A 25704-nucleotide genomic window follows, 5' to 3' on the forward strand; every position below is an offset into this window, starting at 1 on the left:
TGTGGGGTTACACATCGCTCATTTCAGACCTCTAATCCGATCCCAAATGTTTGGCTGAATTAAGTTAAACGTTAAACGTTGTTCAACAACCAAATCTTTATTCATTCACTGTCATCACTCAGAAAAAGCTTATCGGGAACATGGACAAATTCAAAGTAATAATAGGGCAACCGAAAAGAACATGGCATTGAGTTCAAGTGTTATATTAAAAGAAAACACATTACATTTAGTTAATCTGACAAAACTATTGATTAATTTGATTCAATGTGTATTCAATGTAACAAAGAGGATTTTATTTTAGTTTCTCCACTTAAAACTAATTGAAATAGGCTACCATGACACACAATTTTATCTGATCAATCATAAAAACTTGGAGGACATTATATACCATCTGAAATCTTCCTCTTGCTGTTGTGTTTCATCTTGCATGTCATCATGCCTCTTCTCTCAGGGTTTCCCCAAGGCCCAGAAAACTACAGTCAGGTTTCTTAAAACAGAATAATGTAGACACGTCACTAATTAACAATTAGGCCCATATATCAAACCTCCAAAATCTTTCAAAATCATTGAAATAGCTGTATTTCAACAACTAAATAAATTCTTAGTGCTAATACAAAAAAACAACTGCTTTAATATGTTTAAGTCAGGATTTCAACCTCAACACAGCTCTAGATTGCTCTTGTTAAGGTCGACAGACAGTAGCAGAATTTCATGCCAATATAGATCTCAGTCCCTCCAGACTTGACATAAACAGACTTGACATTCAAGCCCAGCCTGTGCAGCTGGACACTGGACTTTCTTGGAGGTGTTGAGGTTAGGCTCTAATGCCCTTTGCCTAACTTTCACGTTTGCTGCTCCCTTTGGGCTTTGATTGCAGGAGCACTCATCCATTGGCATTTTGTCTATGCATAATCAGACTACTACTAGACCACACACCTAGCGACCTAGGACTCACCTAACCCAGCTGCTCATTAGTGGGATGGCTAAGTAGTACAACAATTCTTGCAATTATGGACCTGGTTTTCAAGATACTCAAGTGACCAGTGCCCATACAGTATACCTGCCAAACAGTTAAACTGCTTCACTAGAGTGAGAAACTGTTCCCTCCAGATTCAGCACAAACTTGAGGATGAATTCACCCGGCTGACTACATCCGTAGACGGCCGGGTCGCGGGGACAACAGCTCCACCACCAAAATGTAGAATGCCCTACCACCAGCAACCATCAAAAAGTTATAAACTGAAATGAACCCTCAGTAAAAGCTACCTAACCACCGTAAAAGAGAACCTGTCTGAAATGTTCAACTGGACCGTCCTAGACAAATCTAGCTTGCCACCAGAAATGACCCCCCCCCCCCCCCCCCCCCACACACACACACACACACACACACACACACACACACACACACACACACACACACACACACACACAGTTTTTGAGTGGTGCAACCACTCCAAGGAACAGCAATGTCCTAGGCCTACCTTTATTACTCCTAGTATTGATGATTTCATGTATTGTACACGTCTTTAATACATAGGACCACAATGTAAACAAGCCCCCAGGCTTTCTGTATCCTTTTTAAAAGCATTATTGTCAATAAATGTATTAAACTATTAATGTATTAAAGAGTATTCAATCAAAGCAAGATGTTTTAATAATTTCTTCTGAACGGCAATCTTATTCTTTTTTAATATCTTATTTGTAACTGTATTCAAATTAAAATGTATATGCCTTAATGTTGTCTATCAGCAGAGCCAGAGTGTTTCTATCCATGTTTCTGCAGGTAGGCTAATTACACCACCACATTACTCTATGGCTCTGGTCTAATAGCCTGAAGGACTGACAGAGCTGCTTGATGAGGGGTAAAATGTATATTACGTTTTTTGCAACCTTATAATTTTAATATTTTGTGTAGCACCCGTTGAATAAACTAGACCATTTATTCAGCATTTGAGCCACGAACCACCATTTGATGACATTTAGCCTTGCAGACCCAAAACGTAAAAATATTTTGTTATCGTTGGATAACATGTTGGCCACAATTCCATGCTGTATTGATGTTGGTGGTACCATTAGGAGATAACAGGCAAACGTTGATAAAAGAACAATTCTTCTACATTCTCTAATTGTGTAGATACTAAATTGATGCAGATGTTTAGCACTTTCAGCTCTTTTTAAATGTACCCATTCTACATACTGTGAATAAAAGATTCAATCAATCAATTGAAAGTGTAAAATTAAACCAAATGGATCCATAACCATAAGGGTCCATTTGGTTTTATTGTACACTCACAAGATAAAGATCTATAAAGGGATTAGGGTCCATTTGGTTACCAACTCTCCTCAAATTACCTCAAATGAGCGGACCACCTGAAACCTCCACTAGTGAGATGGATGTATTGTACACTTGTTAGAGTACAAGTTGTACTCTAAAGATTGTACATTACTCTAAGATTGTGCCAGAGCTGGATTGTACATGCATTATGGGACTGTTGTTTTCCTCCTCTGTGATTGGTCAGAACGGGTCGGTACCTGCCCCCCTCTACTGACCACTCCCCGTCCGCGTTTTCGCCACGTGACTCCGTGTAGAGACAGCCTTCCAAAGTTAAAAACACACTTTGTTTATCTATCTTGCACACTGCTCGTCTGATTCTGAACACACAAGCTAACTCACTTCTCACTGCATTTTGATATCTTGACTTAACTCTTTGCAGACCTCTGCGAGGGATACAATTAATAGCATTTTTGTGCATAGTCAATTCATTGTGATTTATTTTTGCGTTTGTATTATTGTGTGCATTTTGCACAGATTGTATTTTAAGGTGAGCGAACGTGGTGTTCTTTCAAGTCACACGACTTTTCCCATTTTATTGACATTATTTTTGCTCGTTTTTGCACTCTGTTTTTGGGTTCCGTAGCGATTTGGAAGAGCTCGCGCACAGCGAGTATTTCGGTTTCACGCTAAAATAGAGACAAAAGAATACAAGCATTTTTTTAAGAGCGCCATGGCGACAGAAGTGGAGACATGGACCATCGCTCAACAACACGACGGTGAGTCATGCATCGACAAGTGATTTGAGTGGTACTGCGCAGTGTGCAATGCATTTGGGGGGTAATCTGGAGGGAGGACATTGCGTGCACCCCCTGATCCATTCCATTGTCCTGTGGTTCATGGAAGGGATGGGCTGCAGTGGAGTGGAGTAGCACCAGCATGCTACACCACCACCATGTGCTCTCTCGAACACACAGCACTGCGATTCACAGCCATTGTGCTGCACACATTTCGACCTCCGTCTCGCTCTGTTTGACATGGCATGGTGTGTCTGTGTGATGTTCGGAGCTTCGTGTTATGTTTTGACTGGTTTGTTTTCGTTTTCAGTCGTTCGACGTCGTCTGGCCCGAACACGTTAACGTTTAACCCGTTCACTCTCGTGATTGGCTCAACCCCCCCATAGTCAGCGCCTACTTCCGCTTTACGAAGCCTTGTTTGTGTCTTGTGCTTGGTTTTGTTTAGCCTAATCTGCACCAGGCTCCCCTGGCCTACACGATACGTGATCTACACACGATGGTCTACATTCTGTTTTTGTACATAATATGTACATGTGTTAACATGCATGTGTTAACCATATAGTTATCATATTCATATTGGTATTAATTATTAACATGTGCGGTAGACAACAAGACAAGTTCTTTTTTTTGGACATGCGACACCGTCGTACTACGGAGTGTAAATGTTGCTTTGGAAACCACACGCCCACTTTTGTGGGGGCGTGTGGTTGTTGTCATCAACACAAGCCACATTCTTTCTTTTGCAACCTTTTCACTTAAATTACTGAGATTGCATTAATTTACCGGACGCGCATCATCAGACATACACCATAGCATATATGCGAGATTTTGATCCACCCACCAACAATAACCATATTGTAACAGAGTAGTTGAACCGATATACCTTAATTTTACATGCGCAAACGGACGTGGTGTTAATATGAATAGCACGTGTAAAGTAATTTTAAGTGATCAGTCTGACTGTCACCGTCAGTCTTTGACGTGACGCCACTAGTGTAACTGACGCTGAGCGTATATCTTACTACTAGGACATAGGGCCACCTTACATAATCTCAATTGCCTTGCATTAAATGTTATATAAGAAATATACTTTTTGAGAGCAAAAAGAGTATTGAGAGCAGCACTGCAATTAGACTGAGATATAGTTTATGTTACGAAGGAACGTAGTGCCTCTCTGACTACAAATTACGCCTGCCCATATGCTAAAATATCACAATGGATAGATTATGTTGACCTTGACTATATGTATGGAACTCCGGTAACTTCTCAGGCAAAATCAGTCACGCTTCATAAAGCAGCTCAGTTGATGTGTTGGTCACACATTCAAAGACTCTTATTGTGTGAGTTGAACACGCACACACACACACACACACACACACACACACACACACACACACACACACACACACAGTCTTACACTTCTTGGCTTATATCAAGAATTGGAAATGAGTAAACCATACATGGAATTATTACTGCACAGACAGGAAATTGATTTGTGTTTAAGGTCGGAGATTCATAAGTTACGTTGTGGTCATAATAATAACCCACTATTTGTTTGTAATTTGACAATAAGTTTAGTATTTAGAATTTGATGGTTCAAGATTAGGCAGGAAGCGTCACACACATTCTAAAATGAATTACACACACGCACACACAGTACTCGACACATGATGTGACCAGAAGATATAAGAAATGGAACTTAACAGAATGAGTAGGAATTAGGAAAACAACATGCGTCTTGTATCATTGTGCAGTGTGCACAGATGTCAATTTATTTGATAATGCAGATGTCTAGTGTATCAATATGTGCTTACGTCTAGTGTATCAATATGTGCTTACGCAAATGAGATGAGCAAGCAACGCTTTTTTTTTACTGGTCAAGCAGACCAGTGCTATTTATTCAATAATATAATCATAAGTATAAAAAACAGACAAGACAGACATTATTGCACACGTATTCATGCCCCCCCTATACACAACAACATTAATAAATACTGTTGTAATGCAATACACAAAACAGGCGAATGGTTGCCAAGCCAGTGCAAATGAACAAAAGGCGACTAATTAATTACATTGTTTCGGTACTTTGGTGTTTAAACTTTAGCATTCCTAGTACTACTTCATCTAGTGTAAACTCTAAACAACTATCCTCTCTATCTCTCAATTCAATTTAAAGTAAAACTAAAATGCACTAAACCGCTGCGAGTCGGAAAACTTGCGAGTTCTCCGGATACCACCCAAAGACCCTCCTGCACACCCTGTAGCTGTATCTCAAATAAGATTCTGACCTGCCCGCCACCTGCTCACCCACCCCTGAATCACCCCTTTGGATAAGAGAATCAGCTACATCCGCAAATATAGAAACATTTTGGGTGACATACAGTAGGTACTAGGCAGGTCTGTCCTCTGACCAATGGCACTGATTAATATTATACCGTAGCACAAAGATCATGTCATAGGATCGTTATTAACACCATTGCAACGTCTACTTTTTACCTGTCTGGTCATTTCTGTGACTGCTGTTTAAACGGAGGAAAACTGGAACATACTCTGCCACAGATGTCAAGCCTGATTTGTTCATGGCCTGCTGAATACACATAATGTATGTTGAGGTCTCACTCTTGTTCTTTTGTCAACTCCTGCCTCCCTTCCTCCTCGCAACCCTAATACATAAACACATGCCCTCCCCTGACCTGCCAACGCTACTACATGCTTTTGCAATTGTACAATTGTACTGTACAATTCTGGACTGGTCATTTTTCATCTTATGAATAACTTTGACCATAGGGATGCTGGAGTCCCTGTTTTGGGGAGATTTCCAAAGCTTTGTGTGTAAAGTGTATACTATATAGTGATAAAAGTGGTTATTGTTTGTACTGTAAGATTCGTTTAATTGTGGGTAGGTATACTAATGCAATAAAGTCTTGAACTTTAATTGGCAGCAACAGTACATTGATCAGCATTTTTGCTTTGTTGATTAAGTCATTATCTGAATCTTAACCGTTTATTATTCTTGCTCTACCTAACATTCTTGTTACAGCTCGTTATCAGTGTTGTTGCACTGCAGCTGTCAGACGGCCGAAGTCAAATAGGCATAACCTAATTCAATGTAGAGCAGAAGTTTAGTTTTGATTGAACTGTAACATAATGGGTCTAGACTCTAGTGTGGTGTATTGTTGGGCGGGGTGGTCTAAAATTTAGACCCTAAATGTTACAAAAACAATCACAGTGGAAGCGGTGTGGCTTGCTAGAAGCAATATGCAGCTTTTATTCATATATTTTGTTCATGCAACAAGCATTCACTTGTGTTTGACCACCACAAGTCATCTTGTTTTGTGATTTGGTTAAAATGAAACCAACAATCTTATCTAGGCACTCTATTTACTTGAACATTTATTTACCCTGTCTTACCTTGCATCTGGTGGTGGTAAATCGCAAATACACATTTGCCACCCTACTGAAATGTCAAGAGTTGAGCTTGTGGCATGTAGCTTCCTCCACATTCATGTTTGTAAGAAATGACAGTTGAACCCCTTGAGCCAAACGCACCGCCCACTGCACCCTTCTCTCCCTCTGGTCTTGTACGGATTACTTGGTCCATATCATAATGTGGCTGTTTATTTGACTTTTTAGAGTAAATATTATGTGTAGTTTACCTCTGCTACCATTACCCTGAGGTGTGTGGAATGGATGTGTGTGGGGCAGGTGTTAGTGACAATCTGTTGAGCGTGGTCATCTTAGACGAGGCAGCCATTTAAATAAATAAAAAACTAGGGCAATCTTGTGAGGGCTCTGGAAAAAAACCCCTCTTTGCACTATACTGAGTACTGACCCCCTTTGCCTTACCCTCTCTTCTTGCGGCTGACTGCTACACAGGGACATTTTCCACATCGTCACCTTATTAAACTAATTGCCTAAGTCATTTTTTGCCCAATTTTTTTTTTTGCCTAAATCACCACCTGGTGATGCTGGCCACCTCTGGTAAAATCGCCCGAGCCCTAATGTAAAAGGCCTTCCTGTTACACCCTATTAAAACAATGGCCTATGTCAAGAGGGAGACTTAGGCCATATTATTTTGCCTAAGTCATAATAAAATGTGACTTAGGCCATTTCAACACACCTTTCAAAATGGGAGTGAATGGAACTGAATGGGAGGTACTGTTACTATGGGACTGATAGAATGGGACTGAATGGGAGTGAAAGGGAGGTACTGTTACTATGGGACTGATGCTATGGGAGTGCATGGGACTGAATGGGAGTGAAAGGGAGGTACTGTTACTATGGGACTGATAGAATGGGACTGAATGAGAGTGAAAGGGAGGTACTGTTATGGGACTGATAGAATGGGAGTGAAAGAGGTACTGTTACTATGGGACTGATACTATGGGAGTAAATGGGACTGAATGGGAGGTACTGTTACTATGGGACTGATAGAATGGGACTGAATGGGAGTGAAAGGGAGGTACTGTTACTATGGGACTGATGCTATGGGAGTGCATGGGACTGAATGGGAGTGAAAGGGAGGTACTGTTACTATGGGACTGATGGAATGGGACTGAATGAGAGTGAAAGGGAGGTACTGTTACTATGGGACTGATAGAATGGGACTGAATGGGAGTGAAAGAGGTACTGTTACTATGGGACTGATACTATGGGAGTAAATGGGACTGAATGGGAGTGAAAGGGAGGTACTGTTACTATGGGACTGATACTATGGGAGTGAAAGGGAGGTACTGTTACTATGGGACTGATACTATGGGACTGAATGGGACTGAATGGGAGTGAAAGGGAGGTACTGTTACTATGGGTAACAGTACGCGGCCAGGAGACAACCCACAGAGCCTAGTCCCTCCATGTTCCAGAAGTGTACGTCCCAGCCTTGGCAGAGTAGTTCTGGAGTAGTTCCAACGGATTGTGTGCCCCTGGTTTTTCCCTAGTGGGACTGATTGAAGGTAGCTACTGGGACGTAAGTCGGGAGTTGATCACTCCCGGCTGGGTCGCCTAAGTGAGGGGTATGATGTTGAGAGACCCGAAACCCTATTGACCTCAGGATACATCACTGAGGATACATCCCAGGTGCATCCATGCAATGTTTTTTAGTTATAGTTCTTCTATTTATAGTGACTCATAGGAATAGACTATGTGACAACCAGGTATAGTCTGGTGACCACCGGAGAGACGGGTGACAGCCGGAATGTAGACGGCACCCGGGTGAGCAGTATGGGTTAGCGCCCCAGCCTGTGTCCTCCGTGAGGATGAAGCCCAACAACCCTCGGTGAGGCCTTTGGGAGGGCCATGCAAGCAGCAAGCGGAACCGCAGCACCATGACCCTGCGGAACCATTGCCCACCACTCCTGAATGAACTGTCTGGTGCTGGGACTCTGGTGCAACGCACAGGTCCTCGCTCTACTCCTGGTGAGAGCAGGAGGTGACCTGGTGAGATGTAGGAGGGGCCCGGCCAGGAGAGAACCCACAGAGCCTAGTCCCTCCATGTGCCAGAAGTGTACCTCCCAGCCCTGGCAGAGTAGTTCTGGAATAGTTCCAACGGATTGTGTGCCCCTGGTTTTTCCCTAGTGGGACTGATTGAGGGTAGCTACTGGGACGTAAGTCGGGACTTGATCAACCCCGGCTGGGTCACCTGAGTGAGGGGTATGATGTCGAGAGACCCGAAACCCTGTTGAACTCAGGATACATCACTGAGGATACGTCCCAGGTGCATCCATGCAATGTTTTTTAGTTATGGGACTGATACTATGGGAGTGCATGAGAGTGCATGGGAGGTACTGTTACTATGGGATTGATACTATGGGAGTGAATGGGAGTTACTGATACTATGGGAGTGAATGGGAGTTACTGATACTATGGGAGTGAATGGGACTGAATGGGAGGTACTGTTACTATGGGACTGATACTATGGGAGTGAATGGGACTGAATGGGAGGTACTGTTACTATGGGACTGAATGGGACTGAATGGGAGGTACTGTTACTATGGGACTGAATGGGACTGAATGGGAGGTACTGTTATTATGGGACTGATACGATGGGAGTGAATGAGACTGAATTGGAGTGAATGGGGTGTACTGTTACTATGTGACTGAATGGGAGTGAATAAAAGTGAATGGGACTGAATCGGAGTGAATGGGAGGTACTGTTACTATGGGACTGTCACTCCCATTCACTCCCATTTAGAGTGAAAGGGAGTGAATGGGAGTGAATGGGAGGTAGCGTTACTATGGGACTGTCACTCCCATTCACTCCCATTCAGAGTGAAAGGGTGTGAATGGGAGTGAATGGGACTGAATGGGACTGAATGGGGGGAATGGAAGTGAGTGGGAGTGAATGGGAGGTACTGTTACTATGGGACTGTCACTCCCATTCAGTCCCATTCACTCCCATAGTATCAGTCCCATAGTAACAGTAGCTCCCATCCAGTCCCAATCACTCCCATTCACTCCCATTCAGTCCCATAGTATCAGTCCTATAGTAACAGTACCTCCCATTCACTCCCATACAGTCCCATTCACTCCCATTCAGTCCCATAGTAACAGTACCTCACATTCAGTTCCATTCACTCCAAATTCACTCCCATTCACTCCAAATTCACTCCCATTCACTCCTATTCACTCCCCTTCAGTGTCAAATGTCTTTGTGCTATGATATTATTTTAAACACTCTGTGGCTGACCCTAAACCATGATCTATTAAAAATAATTGGAATAAAACATTTTGCCTAAGTCACTTACCGCAGAAGTAATTTGGCCTAAATAACGTTTATAATTGCCTAAGTTAAAATAGATATGTTCAGATATTGGCCTAAGTCATTTTATCCTTACATGTTACATTATTGACATACACCTTTATTTGTATGTCAATAGTCATATTTTTTCATATTTTTTGGAATTGAAATAATTAAGAAATATAATATATTCTACATTTGGCACAGTTTTTTGTGTTTCCTGAAAACCTTGAAAAAATGACTTAGGCAATTAGTTTAATAAGGTGACGACATCATAGTACTAGCCCACAAACAGTATTTCTGCTGTTTTTGAAAATTGTGATTTAAAATAATAATAATATAATTAAATGGCTAGAATTGGGATGTCATGTCAGGGTTAGAATAGTTAAACAGCTGTCATGAGGGTTTAACACTGTTTGGGTCAGTCCTCCAGTCACTGTGGTGGTAGGTTCAAGGTTGGTTGACCTTGTGGTCTGTGGTGAGGTTGGTGGATTTATTGGTAGAGCAAATGGAAGGTAACTCATCACTTGCCTGTCTCCTCTGTGGTACTGTATTGGCTCGGTATGCCTTCTGTCTGGTCAGTGTGCAGGTGGCAGACGTTTAACATGGCAGCAGGCGAATGTTGCTCGTTTATTGCTTCAATTGGAGAAGGGGAAGTGAGCTGTGAGAAGTGATAAAAGGCAAAAACATCTCACAATACAATACAGAAAACTCACAGCAAAACAAACGGCATCGATAGGATCTGCATGTAAGCAGAACATAACATGGTGACAATATGAAAACAGAAGATTTAGCAAGCAAGGCGAAGAAAAGCAAACCCTTTGTCCCTTTTTTAATTTCAAATTTGGAACCTAACTATTGGATCTTGAGGATGAGATCTGCATTACAGATGCCAAAGACATATAGGGCTGTATTTTGCGTGTCTTAAGTACCAGGTCTTATTACTTAACTTAAGACCTGGTTAATGTCTTAAGACCTTAAGACCAATGCTCTTTGGCCACTCAGAATAGCCAAATGGCATTGATCACGCCTCCAGGTCTTAAGTTAAGTAATAAGACCTGGTACTTAAGACACGCAAAATACAGCCCATAGTCTCCTATTGGTTTCAAGTTGCCCATACTTATTAGGTAACAATTTTGGTCCTTTATGATGGCTGTAGGTTGCAGGCCAATTTACTTCTGCCCTTCCTTTTTTGTCTGACTGGGTGTGTTTTTGGCTGACTGACATTGGTTTGTTGATTTACAGTCCTGGCAGGGCGTGTGGTCTGTATGAGCGAAAGAGGAGAAGATGACACGTGGTCAGTTGTTTACTCGTTTTTGCAGGCCCAGGGAGTGTTTGACAGTAGTGCTCTACCTGTTCTGCAGCAGTTTGAAACAGTGTGACATATACAGTACTTGCACACAGGATGTGGTCCTCTGTAAAAGTCAGTTAAAAAACTTTCTGCCTTGAGTTTTTTAACATCATGCATGATATAGTAATCATTTGCAAAATTGTTCAATACACACATTTTGTCTAAAGTCTGCACTGCATACTTTAACTTGTGAAAGGAAAAAAGGAACACAATGGGATGTTAATGACTGAGATTTAAATATACATATAATGAAAGAATAGAATTGTAGCCTCTTGGATTTTAGTTTTTTTAGTTAAATAAACATTACGTATTGTACTTGGTATGCAGTGCCATGGTACTTGGTGTGCATGTTGGACACGAGATCTATAACTTTCTAGTCTAGTATTCACTGAGTATGTAGTATAGGCTGTATAATGCTGCATTCACACTAATGGTAACAAGTTTCAAGTTCAGCTTATTTCAGCTCGGCTCTAGTGTGAATGCAGCATAAGAGGGAGTACTAGCCTAATGGTGGGATATACATGCATTTGTATGAGAGTGAGGACTCGTAGTTGGTTTGTAGTATACTAGGAAAGTACAGGCTCCTGAGTAAGAGCAAGGAGTAGCCCAACGGTTGGTTTGGGTTTGTGGTTTGGCCAATTTCCCGCTCTCCTCCCTTGCCCTTCCCACTACATGTCCTGTAATCTATAGGAACATAACCAAGATAACTTCTCATACTCGCTGACTGACATTTGGTAGAGTAGAGGGCTCGTTTGTATAGTAGAAGGACTCTGGGGTATCCATTACACCCCTCCAATGTTCATTGCCCTATCTCCCACAGTTGGGTCATGTGACCAGTAGTAAGCCCAACAACACTGCCATATGTAGTCAGACCCATGCTGTGCTGCTCTAGACAGTGCCATGAGACACCGAAGGAGAAAGAGAAGCTGGTGTCAGCATTTCTCCACCATGTGCTACCTCCCTCCGTCGTCCTATGCCAACAGCACCACGCCTACTATGTCAATTGCCAAAACTACAGTAACACTCAGATCGTTGTTGTTGTTGTTTTCTGCAGAGTTCAACTTCTACAGCCAATCAGCCATTTTCTTACCACTTTCTTTTTACCATCACAACTTATCCTTGTTTACCAACACTTCAACTTGAGTTGAATGGCAGAAGATCACTGGAAGACTATACAAGTTATTTATGTTGATGCTTAAAAAAAGTTTCAAGAATCCGCAAATTTGCAATATTAGTCTCAAGTAATTTGTAATTAATTAATTATACATTAGATTTTTGAGAAATCCTTGAATTGCATACAAATCCAACATACTGTTTGAATAAATGTTCAGATGATGGCATAGTACAACACAAACACTGAACATGGACACATAAGTTCAATTTCTACTACAGTTGCAATGCAATGTTCTGCCGTGTCAAACGATTGTAATCTGATTGTTTCTTTGAATATTGTCCTGCTGTGATGTAGCTACTTGTGCATGTGTTTTCCATGTCGCTGCCAATCCAATCCCCTGCATTTGGAAAGGTTAGGTGAGTGTCCCAGGTGTTGTGTGACTGTGCACAGACATCTTTGGGGTGTTGTATGGCCTTCAGCAGGCATGCAGAGCTCAGCTTAGACTGACTGCGTATAAATGGACCATATGGACTTAAATTTGCAGTTTGCATTCAGAATGGGCCAATGGATTAGCCTGATTATCAGACTAGTCCACTCAGAGAGTGGGTGGGGTCTTTGGGCTGGATCCAGGCTACCAATGGATATCTTGGATGGGATTTGTGCAACTACAATTTAAAGCTCACTCACGGGAAGTTGAACACAACTGAAAAATCACACCTGTGTGAAGTGAGGGGCGCTAATATATTAAAGTCTTAACTCATGTTGATTAGGTGATGTAATGGTGATGTAAAACAAACATTAAATGCCTTTAACAATAGAGAGACAATATGATGTAAAATTTTCCCTTCATTGTCAATGGCGTTTACAAAACAAACATTAAACTAAAGACAAACATTAAACCTGTATATCTTCTCACTACTACTGACACATATTCTCATTTCTCACACATTGGCACTCATTTGAGAGTTAAGAATTTTTCCTATTATGTCACAAAGAGGACAGCTACTCCATATAATTTGAAAATCAGCGTAGTAAAATGCTGGTGGCCTAAAACTTTGCTGGGAATCGCTGCTGGTAGCAGATAGTTCTCAAATTATAAGGTAGCATTTTAAGCAGTCTACTGAGTCTAATGTGGTTGGCCTAATGTAATGCATAACCTCCTGAAAACCCTTGGAGAGAATTACATGAAGGGCTGGAACAATGCAGTTCAGATGTATTATATTGGTGAAATTCCCCTTTAACCAAGCATCCAAACAGCTGCAAGTGTCTCATTAGAGTCTCACCAGTTTCTGGCGCCATTCTGTGAAACGGCATGTTCTGCATGCTTTCAGAGGGGACACACACTAAATTTATACTGTTGCAGACTTGCATGACCGTGTTGCTCATCTGAAATAACTTATTTTCAAGCTTCAAAACACGTTTTTTGACAAGCTACACAGCCATGAGATGGTATAGGTTGAACAGGATCACTGTTTTTAGACTTCTCACTAGACTGCATCTCTTGCATGGAGAGAGGTGGCACTAAACAGACCATATCCAACAGCTGTTGTGTTTGTGCAGTATTTTTTTTTCTTTGTCTGATAACCCACTCGGAGAGAGAGAGAGAGGGAGAGAGACACAGGCTTTGTAAGGGCAATTCACTAAGTCATTATTGTAGCATGAAGTGAGTACTTAACTGTAACAACTGTTAAAAGTATAGCCTATGTCTCTATTTTTTTTTTTTTTTTTTTTTTTACACATGGATATTATTTATAATATAGTGCCAGAGGTTGTAAACATTGCATCATTCTGAAGTCAACATGCACATGGCTATAGATAACCGATAAGCTAACTTACAGTCATTAAAACGTATGTCCTCATTCTTGTGTGCACGTGCGTGTGCGTGATTTCAGAGTCAAGACTATTAAGGTTCAAACTCAACTGTTCTAAAATCTGTGGTATCCATTGTTGACAGTACTACTGTAGCTATTGCAGTATAACACCTCCAAGGTTATCTGCACATCCTGTCAAAGTAGAAAGACAAATTTTATACTCTGTTGCACAAATGGATATAAATCAAGCTTTACTGACTCTGGCCACCATTTCCCCTCTGTCTGTACACAGGAGTATTCTCCATGGAAGGTGATCTAGCAAATGGTGATGAAGATGACGGGCTGCATGAAGCGGAGGTCAATGGTAACTGGACGCCCCAGGAGAAGGCTCTCCACGAGGCCCGGCTCAAGGCCAAAGCTAAACGTCGTCTGCGCAAGTCCTCGTCCCGAAACTCAAACAGTGAGTCGTTCTCTGAGTCGGGAGACTTGGCGGGTAGCGACCCCAACAGCCCTAAAGGCAAAGCCAACACCAATGACCGCAAGTCACGCACTGGCAAAGGCCGGGGCCTGCCTAAAAAAGGTAAGGCTCCTTGTTTCTTCATCGTGAATCTGTCCAATAATTGATTACTTTATTAGACTTTATTGATAACAGTGCGGCAGTACAGAAAAAAAAGATCAGTTTAAAGCATGAATCCTGGGGGACTTGTTTCCATTGTGAGTTATTGTACTCAATTCCTTCGCAAGACATACAATACATTACATATCGGCAACAATCATATAAGATAACTAAAATAGTCGATCAACAAGCTCTTAGTTTGTCACATTAGCCTGGGTTCCAGCCTGATTTGCTGCATTCCGTGGATTTGTTTTGTCACTCAGTCTGGAAAGGGTCGGGACATGTAAAAGGGTGAAATGGACCCGTGGCTTCTGATTGGTCTGTGGTGCGGGTTGGGTGAAAAGTTTAGTGAAATTATCATTCACTAAACTCACCCCACAAAGCTGTTTTTGTACTATTACATCTGTGGACTACTGAATCTAATTATTTTTTTTACTTTTTACTGTTGGTTTAGTCTCGAACTGGAGCTATTTCTTGTGCGAAGCATGGATTGAGTGCCACAGGCTGACGTATTAGCAACAACGCTGGCCAGACTGAGTAGTGAGTGACAATACAAATCCACAGAACGCAGCGAACATGCTGGAACCCAGGCTAGTGTCACATTGCAACTGATGTAAACATTTTTAAAGAAATGCCAGGGGTAATGTGATTAAGGTAGAACTATCTATGAAAAAGCTAATGGTAAATTAATTATGGCACCCAATCAAGGCTTATGCTAGCTCTGACTACGACTCGTGCTATGCTAACAGTGGTATTTGTTGGTCAGGTGGTGCTGGTGGTAAAGGAGTGTGGGGGGCAGCAGGACAGGTTTATGAAGTTGAGGAACCCGACGCACGAGACCCAAACTACGATGAAGCTGCACAGGTATGGGCCTAATGTGGGCACATGTTTGTGGCTCTTGTTATAATGCAGTTGAGACGAATAACGGCCTAAGTCCATAATTTATGAAAAACAAACATTAAACCTGTGTATAAAGGAGGGGCTATAAAACTTTATTTATATAGCACCTTTCATGACATGAAATGCAGCTCAAGTTAGCATAAAACATAAAAATAATAGGAGTAATGCAATACCGTGAGGACATGAATAACAACAAAGATTTTAAAAGTTCAACTAAAAGCAAGAGTGTAGAAGTTGTGCTTTAAAAATGTCTACAGAGGCTGCCTGTCGAAGGTATAGTGGGAGTTCTTTCCACGCCGCCGGCCCGTAGAAGCAGAAGGCTGCTTCACCATGTTTTTTTAGGCACATCGAGCAGGCCAGCAATGGTAGACCTGAGGGGGCGGTTTGGGACATATCTAGGCAAGCACTGGCAGTCGTGTATGTAGGAAGGTGCGAGACCATTGAGAGCTTTATAAACTATAAGCTTTAAAAGTTGTTTCTGACTAGTTGTCAGAAGAGACGGTTTTGACTCTGAACTGCCCCCTAGTGGAAGTATGGCTTTAAATCAACATAAAGGACACATGGAAGTACTGTATGTGAGCAGTGACAGTTACATCATATGGATAATGTTATTGTAAGTAAAAGGAGCATAAATGAGCCTTAGTGCATCAGCATCTAGTGTTAAACCCACCCGGCAGCACTGTTTAATGCAAATTGTTTGTGCAAGTTATAAGTATGTTTTGTTGAATTACTCACAAAGTTGTAAAAGTCACAGTATGTATATCCATAAAATAAGCAAGCAGCACGCGCAGACAATACACTAGTTCTTTCTTTCAATAATTTTATTATTATTATTATATTGTCACAATCTGATACAACGCCGGCTAGCCTACTTTCTAATGTTTTGATAATTCGCGCGACAGATGTATGCATGACGGTATAGTTTACAACTAGTGTATTTTAGAAGAAGATGATCAGGTAATATAATTGTGAAAAATGATAATATTAATAATAAAATGATTGAAACAAAGAACTAGTTAATTGTTTGCGAGCGTGCTGCTTGTTTGTTATGGATATACATACTGTACAACTTTGTCATGAATAATTCAACAGAAAATACTTATAACTTGCACAAATAAATTGCATTAAACAGTGCTGCCGGGCGGGTCTTTGCGCAATCACTCCGTCATTTAGATATATGCTGTTAAACTGTGCTGTTTGGCAGCTGTTATCAGTAGATTTTTAATACATTTACAACTATCGCCTAAACAGGATCCTAGTTACATTTTTGAAATGGTGGTCGCATATGAACCTTAGCCTTAAGCCTCAGATAAGGCCCTAACGCTATTCAGCCCAGGCACCGAAAGACGAGCAATGTCCGTGTCATCTCTGGATTTATACTTTACTGTTTTTTCATTAAGTAGATGTTAACAAAACATCTACTGATGCAAAAACTTGAACACATCATCAGTGTTGTTTCCTGGAGTCACTGGGTGTTTTGGGTCTTGCAACAGATACCCTCCTCCAGGGCTTATCAGTGGTGGGCTTATCAGACCACACGCTGTGTCCAAGTGGCATACTGCTACTAACTGCCCCCCACTGTCTGGGGTTTAGGGTGGCAGGTGGTTGGCAGTGGTTGTTGGCAACACTAGGATGCTCTGGGTGGGCACTGGGTTTTTGAGGTATGCTACCCCCTTCTATGCACAGCTTTGTGCGTTTGTACCACAGAATGTGATTATTTGATTGGCAACATTTGTTTTCCCCAGTTGCCAGTGAATTAAAAAAAAACACCAGTTTTCTGTGTGTGTGTCTTTTGTTCCCAAACAGCCTACTCATCACAAAGCTGTTTAGATGTGTGTGTGTTTAGATCACACATTTCATGGAGCTTTCCGAACAAAATGAAGGGCTGCTGCTGGGGAATAGTTATGAGCACTGTAAGGTTTTATTCGATACCGGTGCAAAGCCATTAAGACAAGTCGCACTATATAGTTTTGAGTATCGGTGGCCACTTTGGACACAAATAACTTGGCAGTCAACGTATTGGAACCGGTTTACATCCCTAGTGGGGAAACGACACGCTGGTGAATATAAGAGGCCTCACACCTCACACAAGACAGTAATTGTGTAATTGGGATGACATGATTAATGCCCTCTGTTGTTGCCGCTGTGAATGGCACTGACAGTTTAATTCATGTTGTATGTCCATGAGAACAGATGGCATTAGCTGTGGTATCCTATGATCTGCGCTTCCTTCATGCTAGATTATTTTTTGCTGTTAAAGGCCGTAAGAATATTTTGCGACTGTAGGTCGCATTTACTATGAAAACGTGCATCTCCCATCCGTGCCTCCATATATGGTCATGCCTCGTGACATCACGTCTCCATATATTGTCACAACTCGTGACATCACGTCTCCATATATGGTCATCAAGTGACATCATGAAGACCCTTAGATCTCCATATATGGTGACTCATCACGCCACCATATATGGCCATCACCATAAGATCGCGACACTGACCTCATCTAACCCTGGATAACCATACATGGAGAATACTGGATCTTCACCTAGATCTGCATATATGGAGCCGGCATAACTCGGCAGCCGGCAGCAACTCTACATCTGACCTCAAACCCTTAGATCTCCATATATATATATATAAAAACTACACTACTCATGACTATCATTTAACACGTATGGCTCTGTCCCCAGCCCACCGCAATCACACTGTATTGTCCATCTTTAACCCCGTTATCAAGAAAACGTTCAACACGATGCTCAAGGCCTGTTGTATTTGTATTCTGGTCAGTCTGACATGGGACCGACGTAGTGGGAATGGAGCATCTGTCAAGGAGGATGGCCCACTTGGCACTTGATAATAGACTCTGAAGAGCTTAAACAGACCCCAGTCATGTATTTTGGCCCTGGTGTGGTATGGTCAGAAGATCTGTATAGTTTCTGAATGCCGTTGTCATATGGCTACCATATCTTTAGTCAGATGGTATGTAATGCCCTTTTGATTTATCAACTGTTTACTGAGGAGACATGGGCAAAGGCAACAGGTGACCAAATATGTTGTTTAACCCATTTTGGGCGGGATCCCCTTTTGGTGTTAGCATTACGTTATGCTTTAGCTATTTAAAAATAGCAGATCTACAAGCTCATAGCGCGTCACCGAGTGGCACGCTACGAGCTTGTAGGTCTGCTATTTTGTTTTTAAATGATTTGTACTTTATACATTTTCTTTTATTTATATATATATATATATATATAAAACATTGACATGGACAAAACAGACAAGAAATACAAAACAAAGTCTGCTATTTTTGAAAAATCGAAGAGCGACTGACATGGAAGACATTTTTTGAATCTGATCTCAGGTCAGAATGAAAACTGTCAGGATGTAAAAGACATTTTTAGAATCTGATCTCAGGTCAGAATGGGTTAAATGAATTTGAAGGACTTACTGTATACCATACGTGTGTTCTGAAAGGTCTTGTTTTGACTCCCTTCAGTAAAAAGAAAAACCCCCAGAGAGAGAGACAGAGAGAGAGAGAGACTTTCAGAACAATAGAACTTACTATTCTTACTTGCTGAAACAAACTAGAGAAAGATGACTTTTTCTCCCTTCTAGTTGGTGTCAAGACAACTGAAAGTTGACAATTGCCTACCATGTTTCTCCTCACACACCTGAAAAGCGCTCAAGCTCACTCTGGTACTCTTGGCAACAAATGTACACAGGAATTTAAGTTTCAATTTATTTTTTATTATTTTATATTTAAGTAATGAATGTTGGATATTGACTTGGATATTGACTATCAAACTAGCATTTGATAGAAGTTCAATGGCAAGGTAAAAAAAAATAAACCTGATGCAAGTGACATGCAAGTGTTCTTGCTGTGTCGTTCCTTTTCAGAATGAGAATTGTCTCATGTATGAGGTACATATGAATATTCCTTTACATTAGGTGTATTGCAACCAAACTATTAATGCAGGAGGACTATTTAGGGTACATGGACATGTAGGAGTGATGAATATAATTGGCCATATTCACACATAGGTAATGTTGCTCTAACATCACATTTATCATGTTCTAATGAGTGTTCTGTTGAATAATGGCCACTGTGGAAATATGGTCAATTGTAGCAGTGCATTCAGAGTGTGTATAAGCCAATGAAGCCATACCGTAAATTCAAATCCTAGCAGTGCTGTTTCTATTTCAGATGATGTGAAATGGTTTGTCCTTGACAGGGGGACACAGTTTATGCCACAGTGAAGCCAGAGTTGGACTTGAATGAAAAGGAGCTTGAGAAAACGGTCAACCCTATTGTACAAGAATACTTTGAACACGGAGACACAAAAGAAGTCCAGGTAAGTGAGACAACAAAATCTGAGATGCACTGGTAGCCCCACACCCATCTATCTTTGTATGGGTGAGTTCTTTAGGAAAATATCTTGTGTGCATAGAATTAACTGAGAATATTTGCTATAGCAATTATATTTGATGGTTCTGCATGTATTTTACAGCTTTATTTCACATTTAATAACTTAACATTATTGCAAAATGTATAGAAAATATACATTTATCTTCTCAGGTCAGTTGTGTGGTTATCCAGGACAACTTGCATTTTTACATTTCAGATATGTAGTTGAGCTGTTATGTATATTAACTTTTTGATCATCATAGCGGTCCCAACAGTAGATGTCTGTAAATAATACCCCACATCCATGATCCATCTTTTCCTTTTTTATCCATTTTTGGAAAGCTAGGCTTTGCTGTTAAGGGCATCACTGTTTTACTCATGACCTTCCCACATTAAATTGACATTTGTACAACAATGTTGCCTTTGTTTAGATGTTGCTGAAGGAACTGAACCTGGGCTCTAATAAGTATGAGTTCTCCTCGCTGGCTGTCTCCCTGTCCCTTGAGGGGAAGGCCAGCCACAGAGAGCTTACCTCCCGCCTGCTTTCTGACCTGTCCGGCAAAGTGATGTCCCAGTCAGACATGGCCCGAGCCTTTGACAAGATAATCCGAGATCTACCTGACCTCATTCTTGACACACCAGAAGCTCCACAGGTAGGCCTGACTAACTGGCTCTCTCTCTCATTGTCCATGTGGAATCCAAAATTACAGGTAGTTCCAAGCAAGCACCCTCATAGGTCAAATACTTGTTCCATCCATGATCTTTTTCCCATAAAGTAGTTTGACATGCTAGTTGGTGATCATTATGTAAGCATACAATATTGGCTAAATGAATTAATTGAAGAAAATGAAGATATGTAAGACGCCCAATGTGCAATTATGTATTACTCATTTAGTTTAAGTATTTAATCACAATATCCAACAAAAAATATTTCGATTTTTTTTAGTCGTGTTATACCACCATATTACATTTAGATGAGGAAATGGTTGTGTGACACAACAACAAATTTACTTTTCCCTTCTGTCATCCTCAGATGTTGGGTCAGTTTATCGCCAGAGCTATAGCAGACCATGCCCTCCCCATGTCATTCTTGGACCGTTACAAGGGCAAAGTGGACTGTGACTACGCTAGGTGAGCACAAGTAGATTGATGCAAATTTGAGACTTAAAGTTGTTTTGCAAACTTCCCTAAGATTGCAATTTAATGGCGGGCCATGTTGAACTGGCATGTTGAACTGAATAATGAAGTTAAAAGATTTATAGAAACTGTTTTCATTCACAATCTTGCAAATGCAGATTACAAAATTGGGAGTTTTGCAATCAGAAGTATTCGAACATCCTGAGTTTAAACCCCCAAAATTATGATGAATTCACTCTGCCTCCCATGCAAGTAAAAACCAATCCTTTAGGTTCACCATGCCTTCATCAATGTTTACAAAAACAATTGTCCATGGTGTATGTTCTCTTTCTCACTGCAGAGCGGCACTGGACCGTGCCGCTGTGCTCCTCTCCATGAAGAAGGAGATCGTCAGGCTAGACAACGTGTGGGGAGTGGGGGGCGGCCTCAGACCTGTCAAACACCTTGTCAAAGAGGTAAGCTCCAACCACATTGGGCATAACACTATAGATCATAACATTTAAACAAAGCTATTTAGTGTGGCTCAGTGGTCAGTCTTGACTGCCACCTCTAGATCTTAAATTTGAATGGGGGAACAGTCAAAAGCAGCTGGCCGGCAGACCTCAAGGGTCTCGTTGGAGTATAATCATCCAAGAGGTCAGATAAGTATGAGGGGCCCATGTAGAGATTTATAAACAAACTAGATAAAGTGCCCCTCGGGGCACAGGTCTCCACCAGGGCAGGTCAGGTTGTGGCCTCCTGGTGGCACTATAATAGGCCAATGTGAAAAGGGTGCCATTTCTTCTTACACCTTGGATGGCAATTGGATGATTTGAGGCATTTTGTTCCAAAAATGTGTTTTGCAAAAATCCACCTGTTGGTGGCGCTATAACAGGCCAATGTGAAAAGGGTGGGATATATTCCTCAGCCTAGTAGGAAACTCTGTGAAAGATTTCATGTAAATTGCAGGCTGCGTTTGCATGATTTGAGGCATTTTGTTCCAAAAATGTGTTTTGCAAAAATCCACCTGTTGCTGGCGCTATAACAGGCCAATGTGAAAAGGGTGGGATATATTCCTCAGCCTAGTAGGAAAGTCTGTGAAAGATTTCACGTAAATTGCTATATAAATGCAGTCCATTTATAGAATGTCAATTTAAAAAAAATCATATTGCTATTGAATAATTGCAATACACAGTACAATATGCAATCCATGTTCTTCCATATTGTAAAAGGATGGAAGAATGTGTGATGGTGATGGGCCAATGTTCAGATAAAGATCACCATGTAGTACTACCTGCAAACCAGCCTTTCTCTGCTCTTACATAACATAAACAGACGTGCACACTGGGTAAAGAGCCACAGGCCAGCCCTGTACTTGCTTGCTGTGTTGGCAGAGCAACCTTCCCTCTGAGAATTTGTATTTGAAAAAGGAGGGACCGATATCTGTCGGTACGGAAGTCCGGCCATGACCTAATGTGTGCTTTGTGCAGCTGGTCTTGCAACTTGCAACTTGCTGAGGGTTTAATTCTTGCTTTCATTTGATTGTGACCATAGGTCGCAGATTACTATGAAAACCTGTCAGTCCGTCAGTCTGTCAGTCGATCTGTCCATATATTATGGTTGTCATCACGCCTCGTGACATGTCACGCCACCATATGGTCATCAGTCCGTCATGCTTCGTGACACTCCATATATGGCCGTCTCCATATATGAAGATCACGATGACACTGACCTCATCAAACCCTACATGGAGAAGCTATACATGGAGAAGGCTGGATCATCACCTAGATCTGCATATATGGAGCTGGCCAGGAACTCTACCTCAAACCCTTAGATCTCCATCTATGGAGCTGACCTGTTATGACATTCCATATGTTGATCTGACCTCATCAAAACCTGTACACTCAAGACACACTCCATATATGGCCAGACCTCATCAAACCCTGTACACTCCATATATGGTCAGTGCAGAATTCATTCCATATGTTGATCTGACCCCCCATGTCAGATCAACCAATGACTGCGTCACCCAGGCGGATGTGTCTACGCTTCTCGCCCTCAGGGCGTATTACTGGTTGTTGTGCAGGGAGATGTTGGAAATCCATATAAAATGTTAGCATCAGAAAGTTGCATATTGTAACGACAACTTATTTATCAGTGTGCTTCTGTGTTTTTACCATTGTGCAAACGAATGCCAAACCACACTCATGTTCATGCCACGCCCCCACACCCCCGATGAGACGTGATCTCTCTTAGCATGGCTTTGTGTGGGATTGCTGTTCCCTGGAAGAGACAGTTGGGTTTAGCATGTTAATGTAATATGTACGTGCTGTAAAGATAATGCTTTGTTTGTGTACATTTCTGTTGCTGTGTGTGTTGTACATGCATTATAGCATGCGTTTGTGTACACTATGTTTAGGAAAGGAAGTGTGATCTCACCCTGCTAATCTGGAATGTTACATAAGCCCTCTGAAGAACTCGTACCACGGTCCAGTTTTGATTTCCTGCTTGGCTGTATGTAACCGCCCCTCTAGGCAGAGCAGAGTAGGCTTGCATTGGGCTTTAGTGAGCTTGGTTATTCTTCACTGCTCTCTTTGATCTCACCCATTCTGTATCCTATGCACAGATCTGGAGTGTTCATTTAACTTAAAAAACGGTTAATGTTTCACTGTCAGGCTTTCTATTATTTTCCTCCTATATTCTGTTAAATTGAGCTGAGTTGAAAACCAGAGCAGGACCCACAGCATCCCTTAGCCTCACAAGTTAGTTTGATTTTAGCCAACAGCACTAACAGATGCCCGTGGGAAGTACTGGCCACAGCTCTCGTTGCTAAGCGACTATTGAAAATCATGCTTGAAGCACAGCTAAAAGTTGAATATTTAACTATTTTTCGGGCATGGGTTCTTAGAACCGTGTTCTAAGAACTGTTGTGGTATTTACATTACCAAAAAGAAGAAAAAATGGAAGACAAGCTAGACTTAACTGTACAGTCTACTACTACACAAGGGATAATGAATGAATGGTGATAAATAAAAAGTCATTGTAGGTTATTTTTGGTTATTAATTCCCACCACTGCTTGCTACTGCTGCTGTATCTGCCTCCGTCCTCCCATTCAATGCTGAAAGACATTGCCCTATCTTCTAGTACGTGCACTTACAAATATCACTCTCCGGCCTGCCTTCTTTCTCATGAACAAGGCCAGTTGTGTTCGTTTTTAGAGGCTCAGCAGGCCGGATGCAGTGAATTCAAACATCTAGGGGCATTCTGGGCAGGTAATATTTCCCCTGCACCACCCAAGCGTTGAGTAGTGATACTTGAGCCCCCCCCCCCCCTTCTGCACTCGCATGTATACAATACACCCATGCTAGCACAGGGTCTAATTCTTTCCGGGCCCTCTCCTGGCTTCCCATACTGTTTCTCTGCTGTTCTCATTTAAAGAAAGGTACATATTAGCTGGCGAGTAGACTGCCCACTCTCCTTTTTCAAATTATGAAAAAGGGAAAGCTTGGGTTATAGCCTGTTTGAAGGTCCCATTGAGTGGCTTGAAATTATACTGTGGCTCTGCTTAAAAAGGGCAGTAACATTAAAGCCATCCCAATTATGGCTTGGCTGTATTTTTCAGGTCTTCTTCTTTAGTTCATTACCACACCCAAGAAGAAAAATCACACCCGAGTGAAGTAAAGGGCGCTACTATATTAACACATTATGTGCCCTTTCATTCTTTAAAAAATAGCGACGTGGGGGGCCCATCTGATTTTGAAAAAAAATAAATTTATCACAAGCTCCTATATACAGGTTTAATGTTTGTTTTGTCACAGTTTTATTTTACATCATCACTGTAAGACGATAAGAGCGCCCCTCACTTCACACGGGTGTGATTTTCTTTTAATCACAATCGCACTCGCAACATTGTGCATTTATCTGTGTAAGTGGCTGTAGAGCGTGGGCTTTTGGAAAACTAGACTTGGAGAACAGACAATTTCTTGGAAGTTATTGTGTGGTTGGGACAGGGTTTTATATTGAAGTGGGCTATGTTGTGGCTCCTCCCAGCTGAGGCGTGTGCATCCATGTGCACATTTGCACCTCTTGCCAAGTTGCCATTCAGTACAGTGCTCCAAGAAAATTCCATAGGAGATTGCACTCGACGGACATTATAGGCTGATTTCCTTTACTGAAATGCTCTGGTCTGTTCAAAATTCCATTGTGTAAAACACAGTGGATAAAAATGTATAAAAGAAATGAACAGGAAATTTGTTCAGTTCAACTACAGTAGCACAATGTGTTCCCGGTTTGTTTAACATTGTTGCTGCAAACTATATCCAGAGTTTGGTGCACAGACTTCATGCCTCAAACATGTTGAGAGAGAAAAAGTCGTGTAAGAACGAAATTCGGAAGTGGAATACAATTTGCCATTTGAATGTTGTTTTAATTTTTTCCTCCATGAATGCACTGAGTAATGACTCTAATGAAGACTAATTTCCTGACGTACCAATGTGAAAACAAATGCTTTCATCATGTCACGCATGATGAACATTAACGTTTGAGTGCAGGCACTGCACACAGGAACTTAATATGAACGTTGCTGCTG

At 41.4% G+C, this 25704-nt stretch overlaps 2 protein-coding genes across 2 annotated transcripts in view; both read left to right on the forward strand.

The window, feature by feature from the left end:
- Positions 1 to 2631: 2631 nt before the first annotated feature.
- The window catches only part of pdcd4a (programmed cell death 4a), a 30370-nt gene continuing 7297 nt past the window's right edge, over positions 2632 to 25704 (forward strand). The window contains exons 1-7 of the mRNA XM_080759957.1: positions 2632 to 3051; positions 14374 to 14661; positions 15464 to 15561; positions 19827 to 19946; positions 20431 to 20652; positions 21033 to 21130; positions 21477 to 21591. Of these exons, the coding sequence (XP_080616083.1) occupies positions 3006 to 3051; positions 14374 to 14661; positions 15464 to 15561; positions 19827 to 19946; positions 20431 to 20652; positions 21033 to 21130; positions 21477 to 21591 (987 nt within the window). The 5' untranslated portion in view covers positions 2632 to 3005. The remainder of the gene's footprint in view (positions 3052 to 14373; positions 14662 to 15463; positions 15562 to 19826; positions 19947 to 20430; positions 20653 to 21032; positions 21131 to 21476; positions 21592 to 25704) is intronic.
- rnf24 (ring finger protein 24) overlaps positions 12322 to 25704 on the forward strand; it is a 355323-nt gene continuing 341940 nt past the window's right edge. The window contains exon 1 of the mRNA XM_080759969.1: positions 12322 to 12334. The gene's annotated coding sequence lies outside the window, so the exon portion shown is untranslated. The remainder of the gene's footprint in view (positions 12335 to 25704) is intronic.

This window comes from Protomyctophum bolini (genome assembly GCF_963924005.1).
Source record: "Protomyctophum bolini genome assembly, chromosome: 3".
Lineage (NCBI taxonomy): Eukaryota > Metazoa > Chordata > Actinopteri > Myctophiformes > Myctophidae > Protomyctophum > Protomyctophum bolini.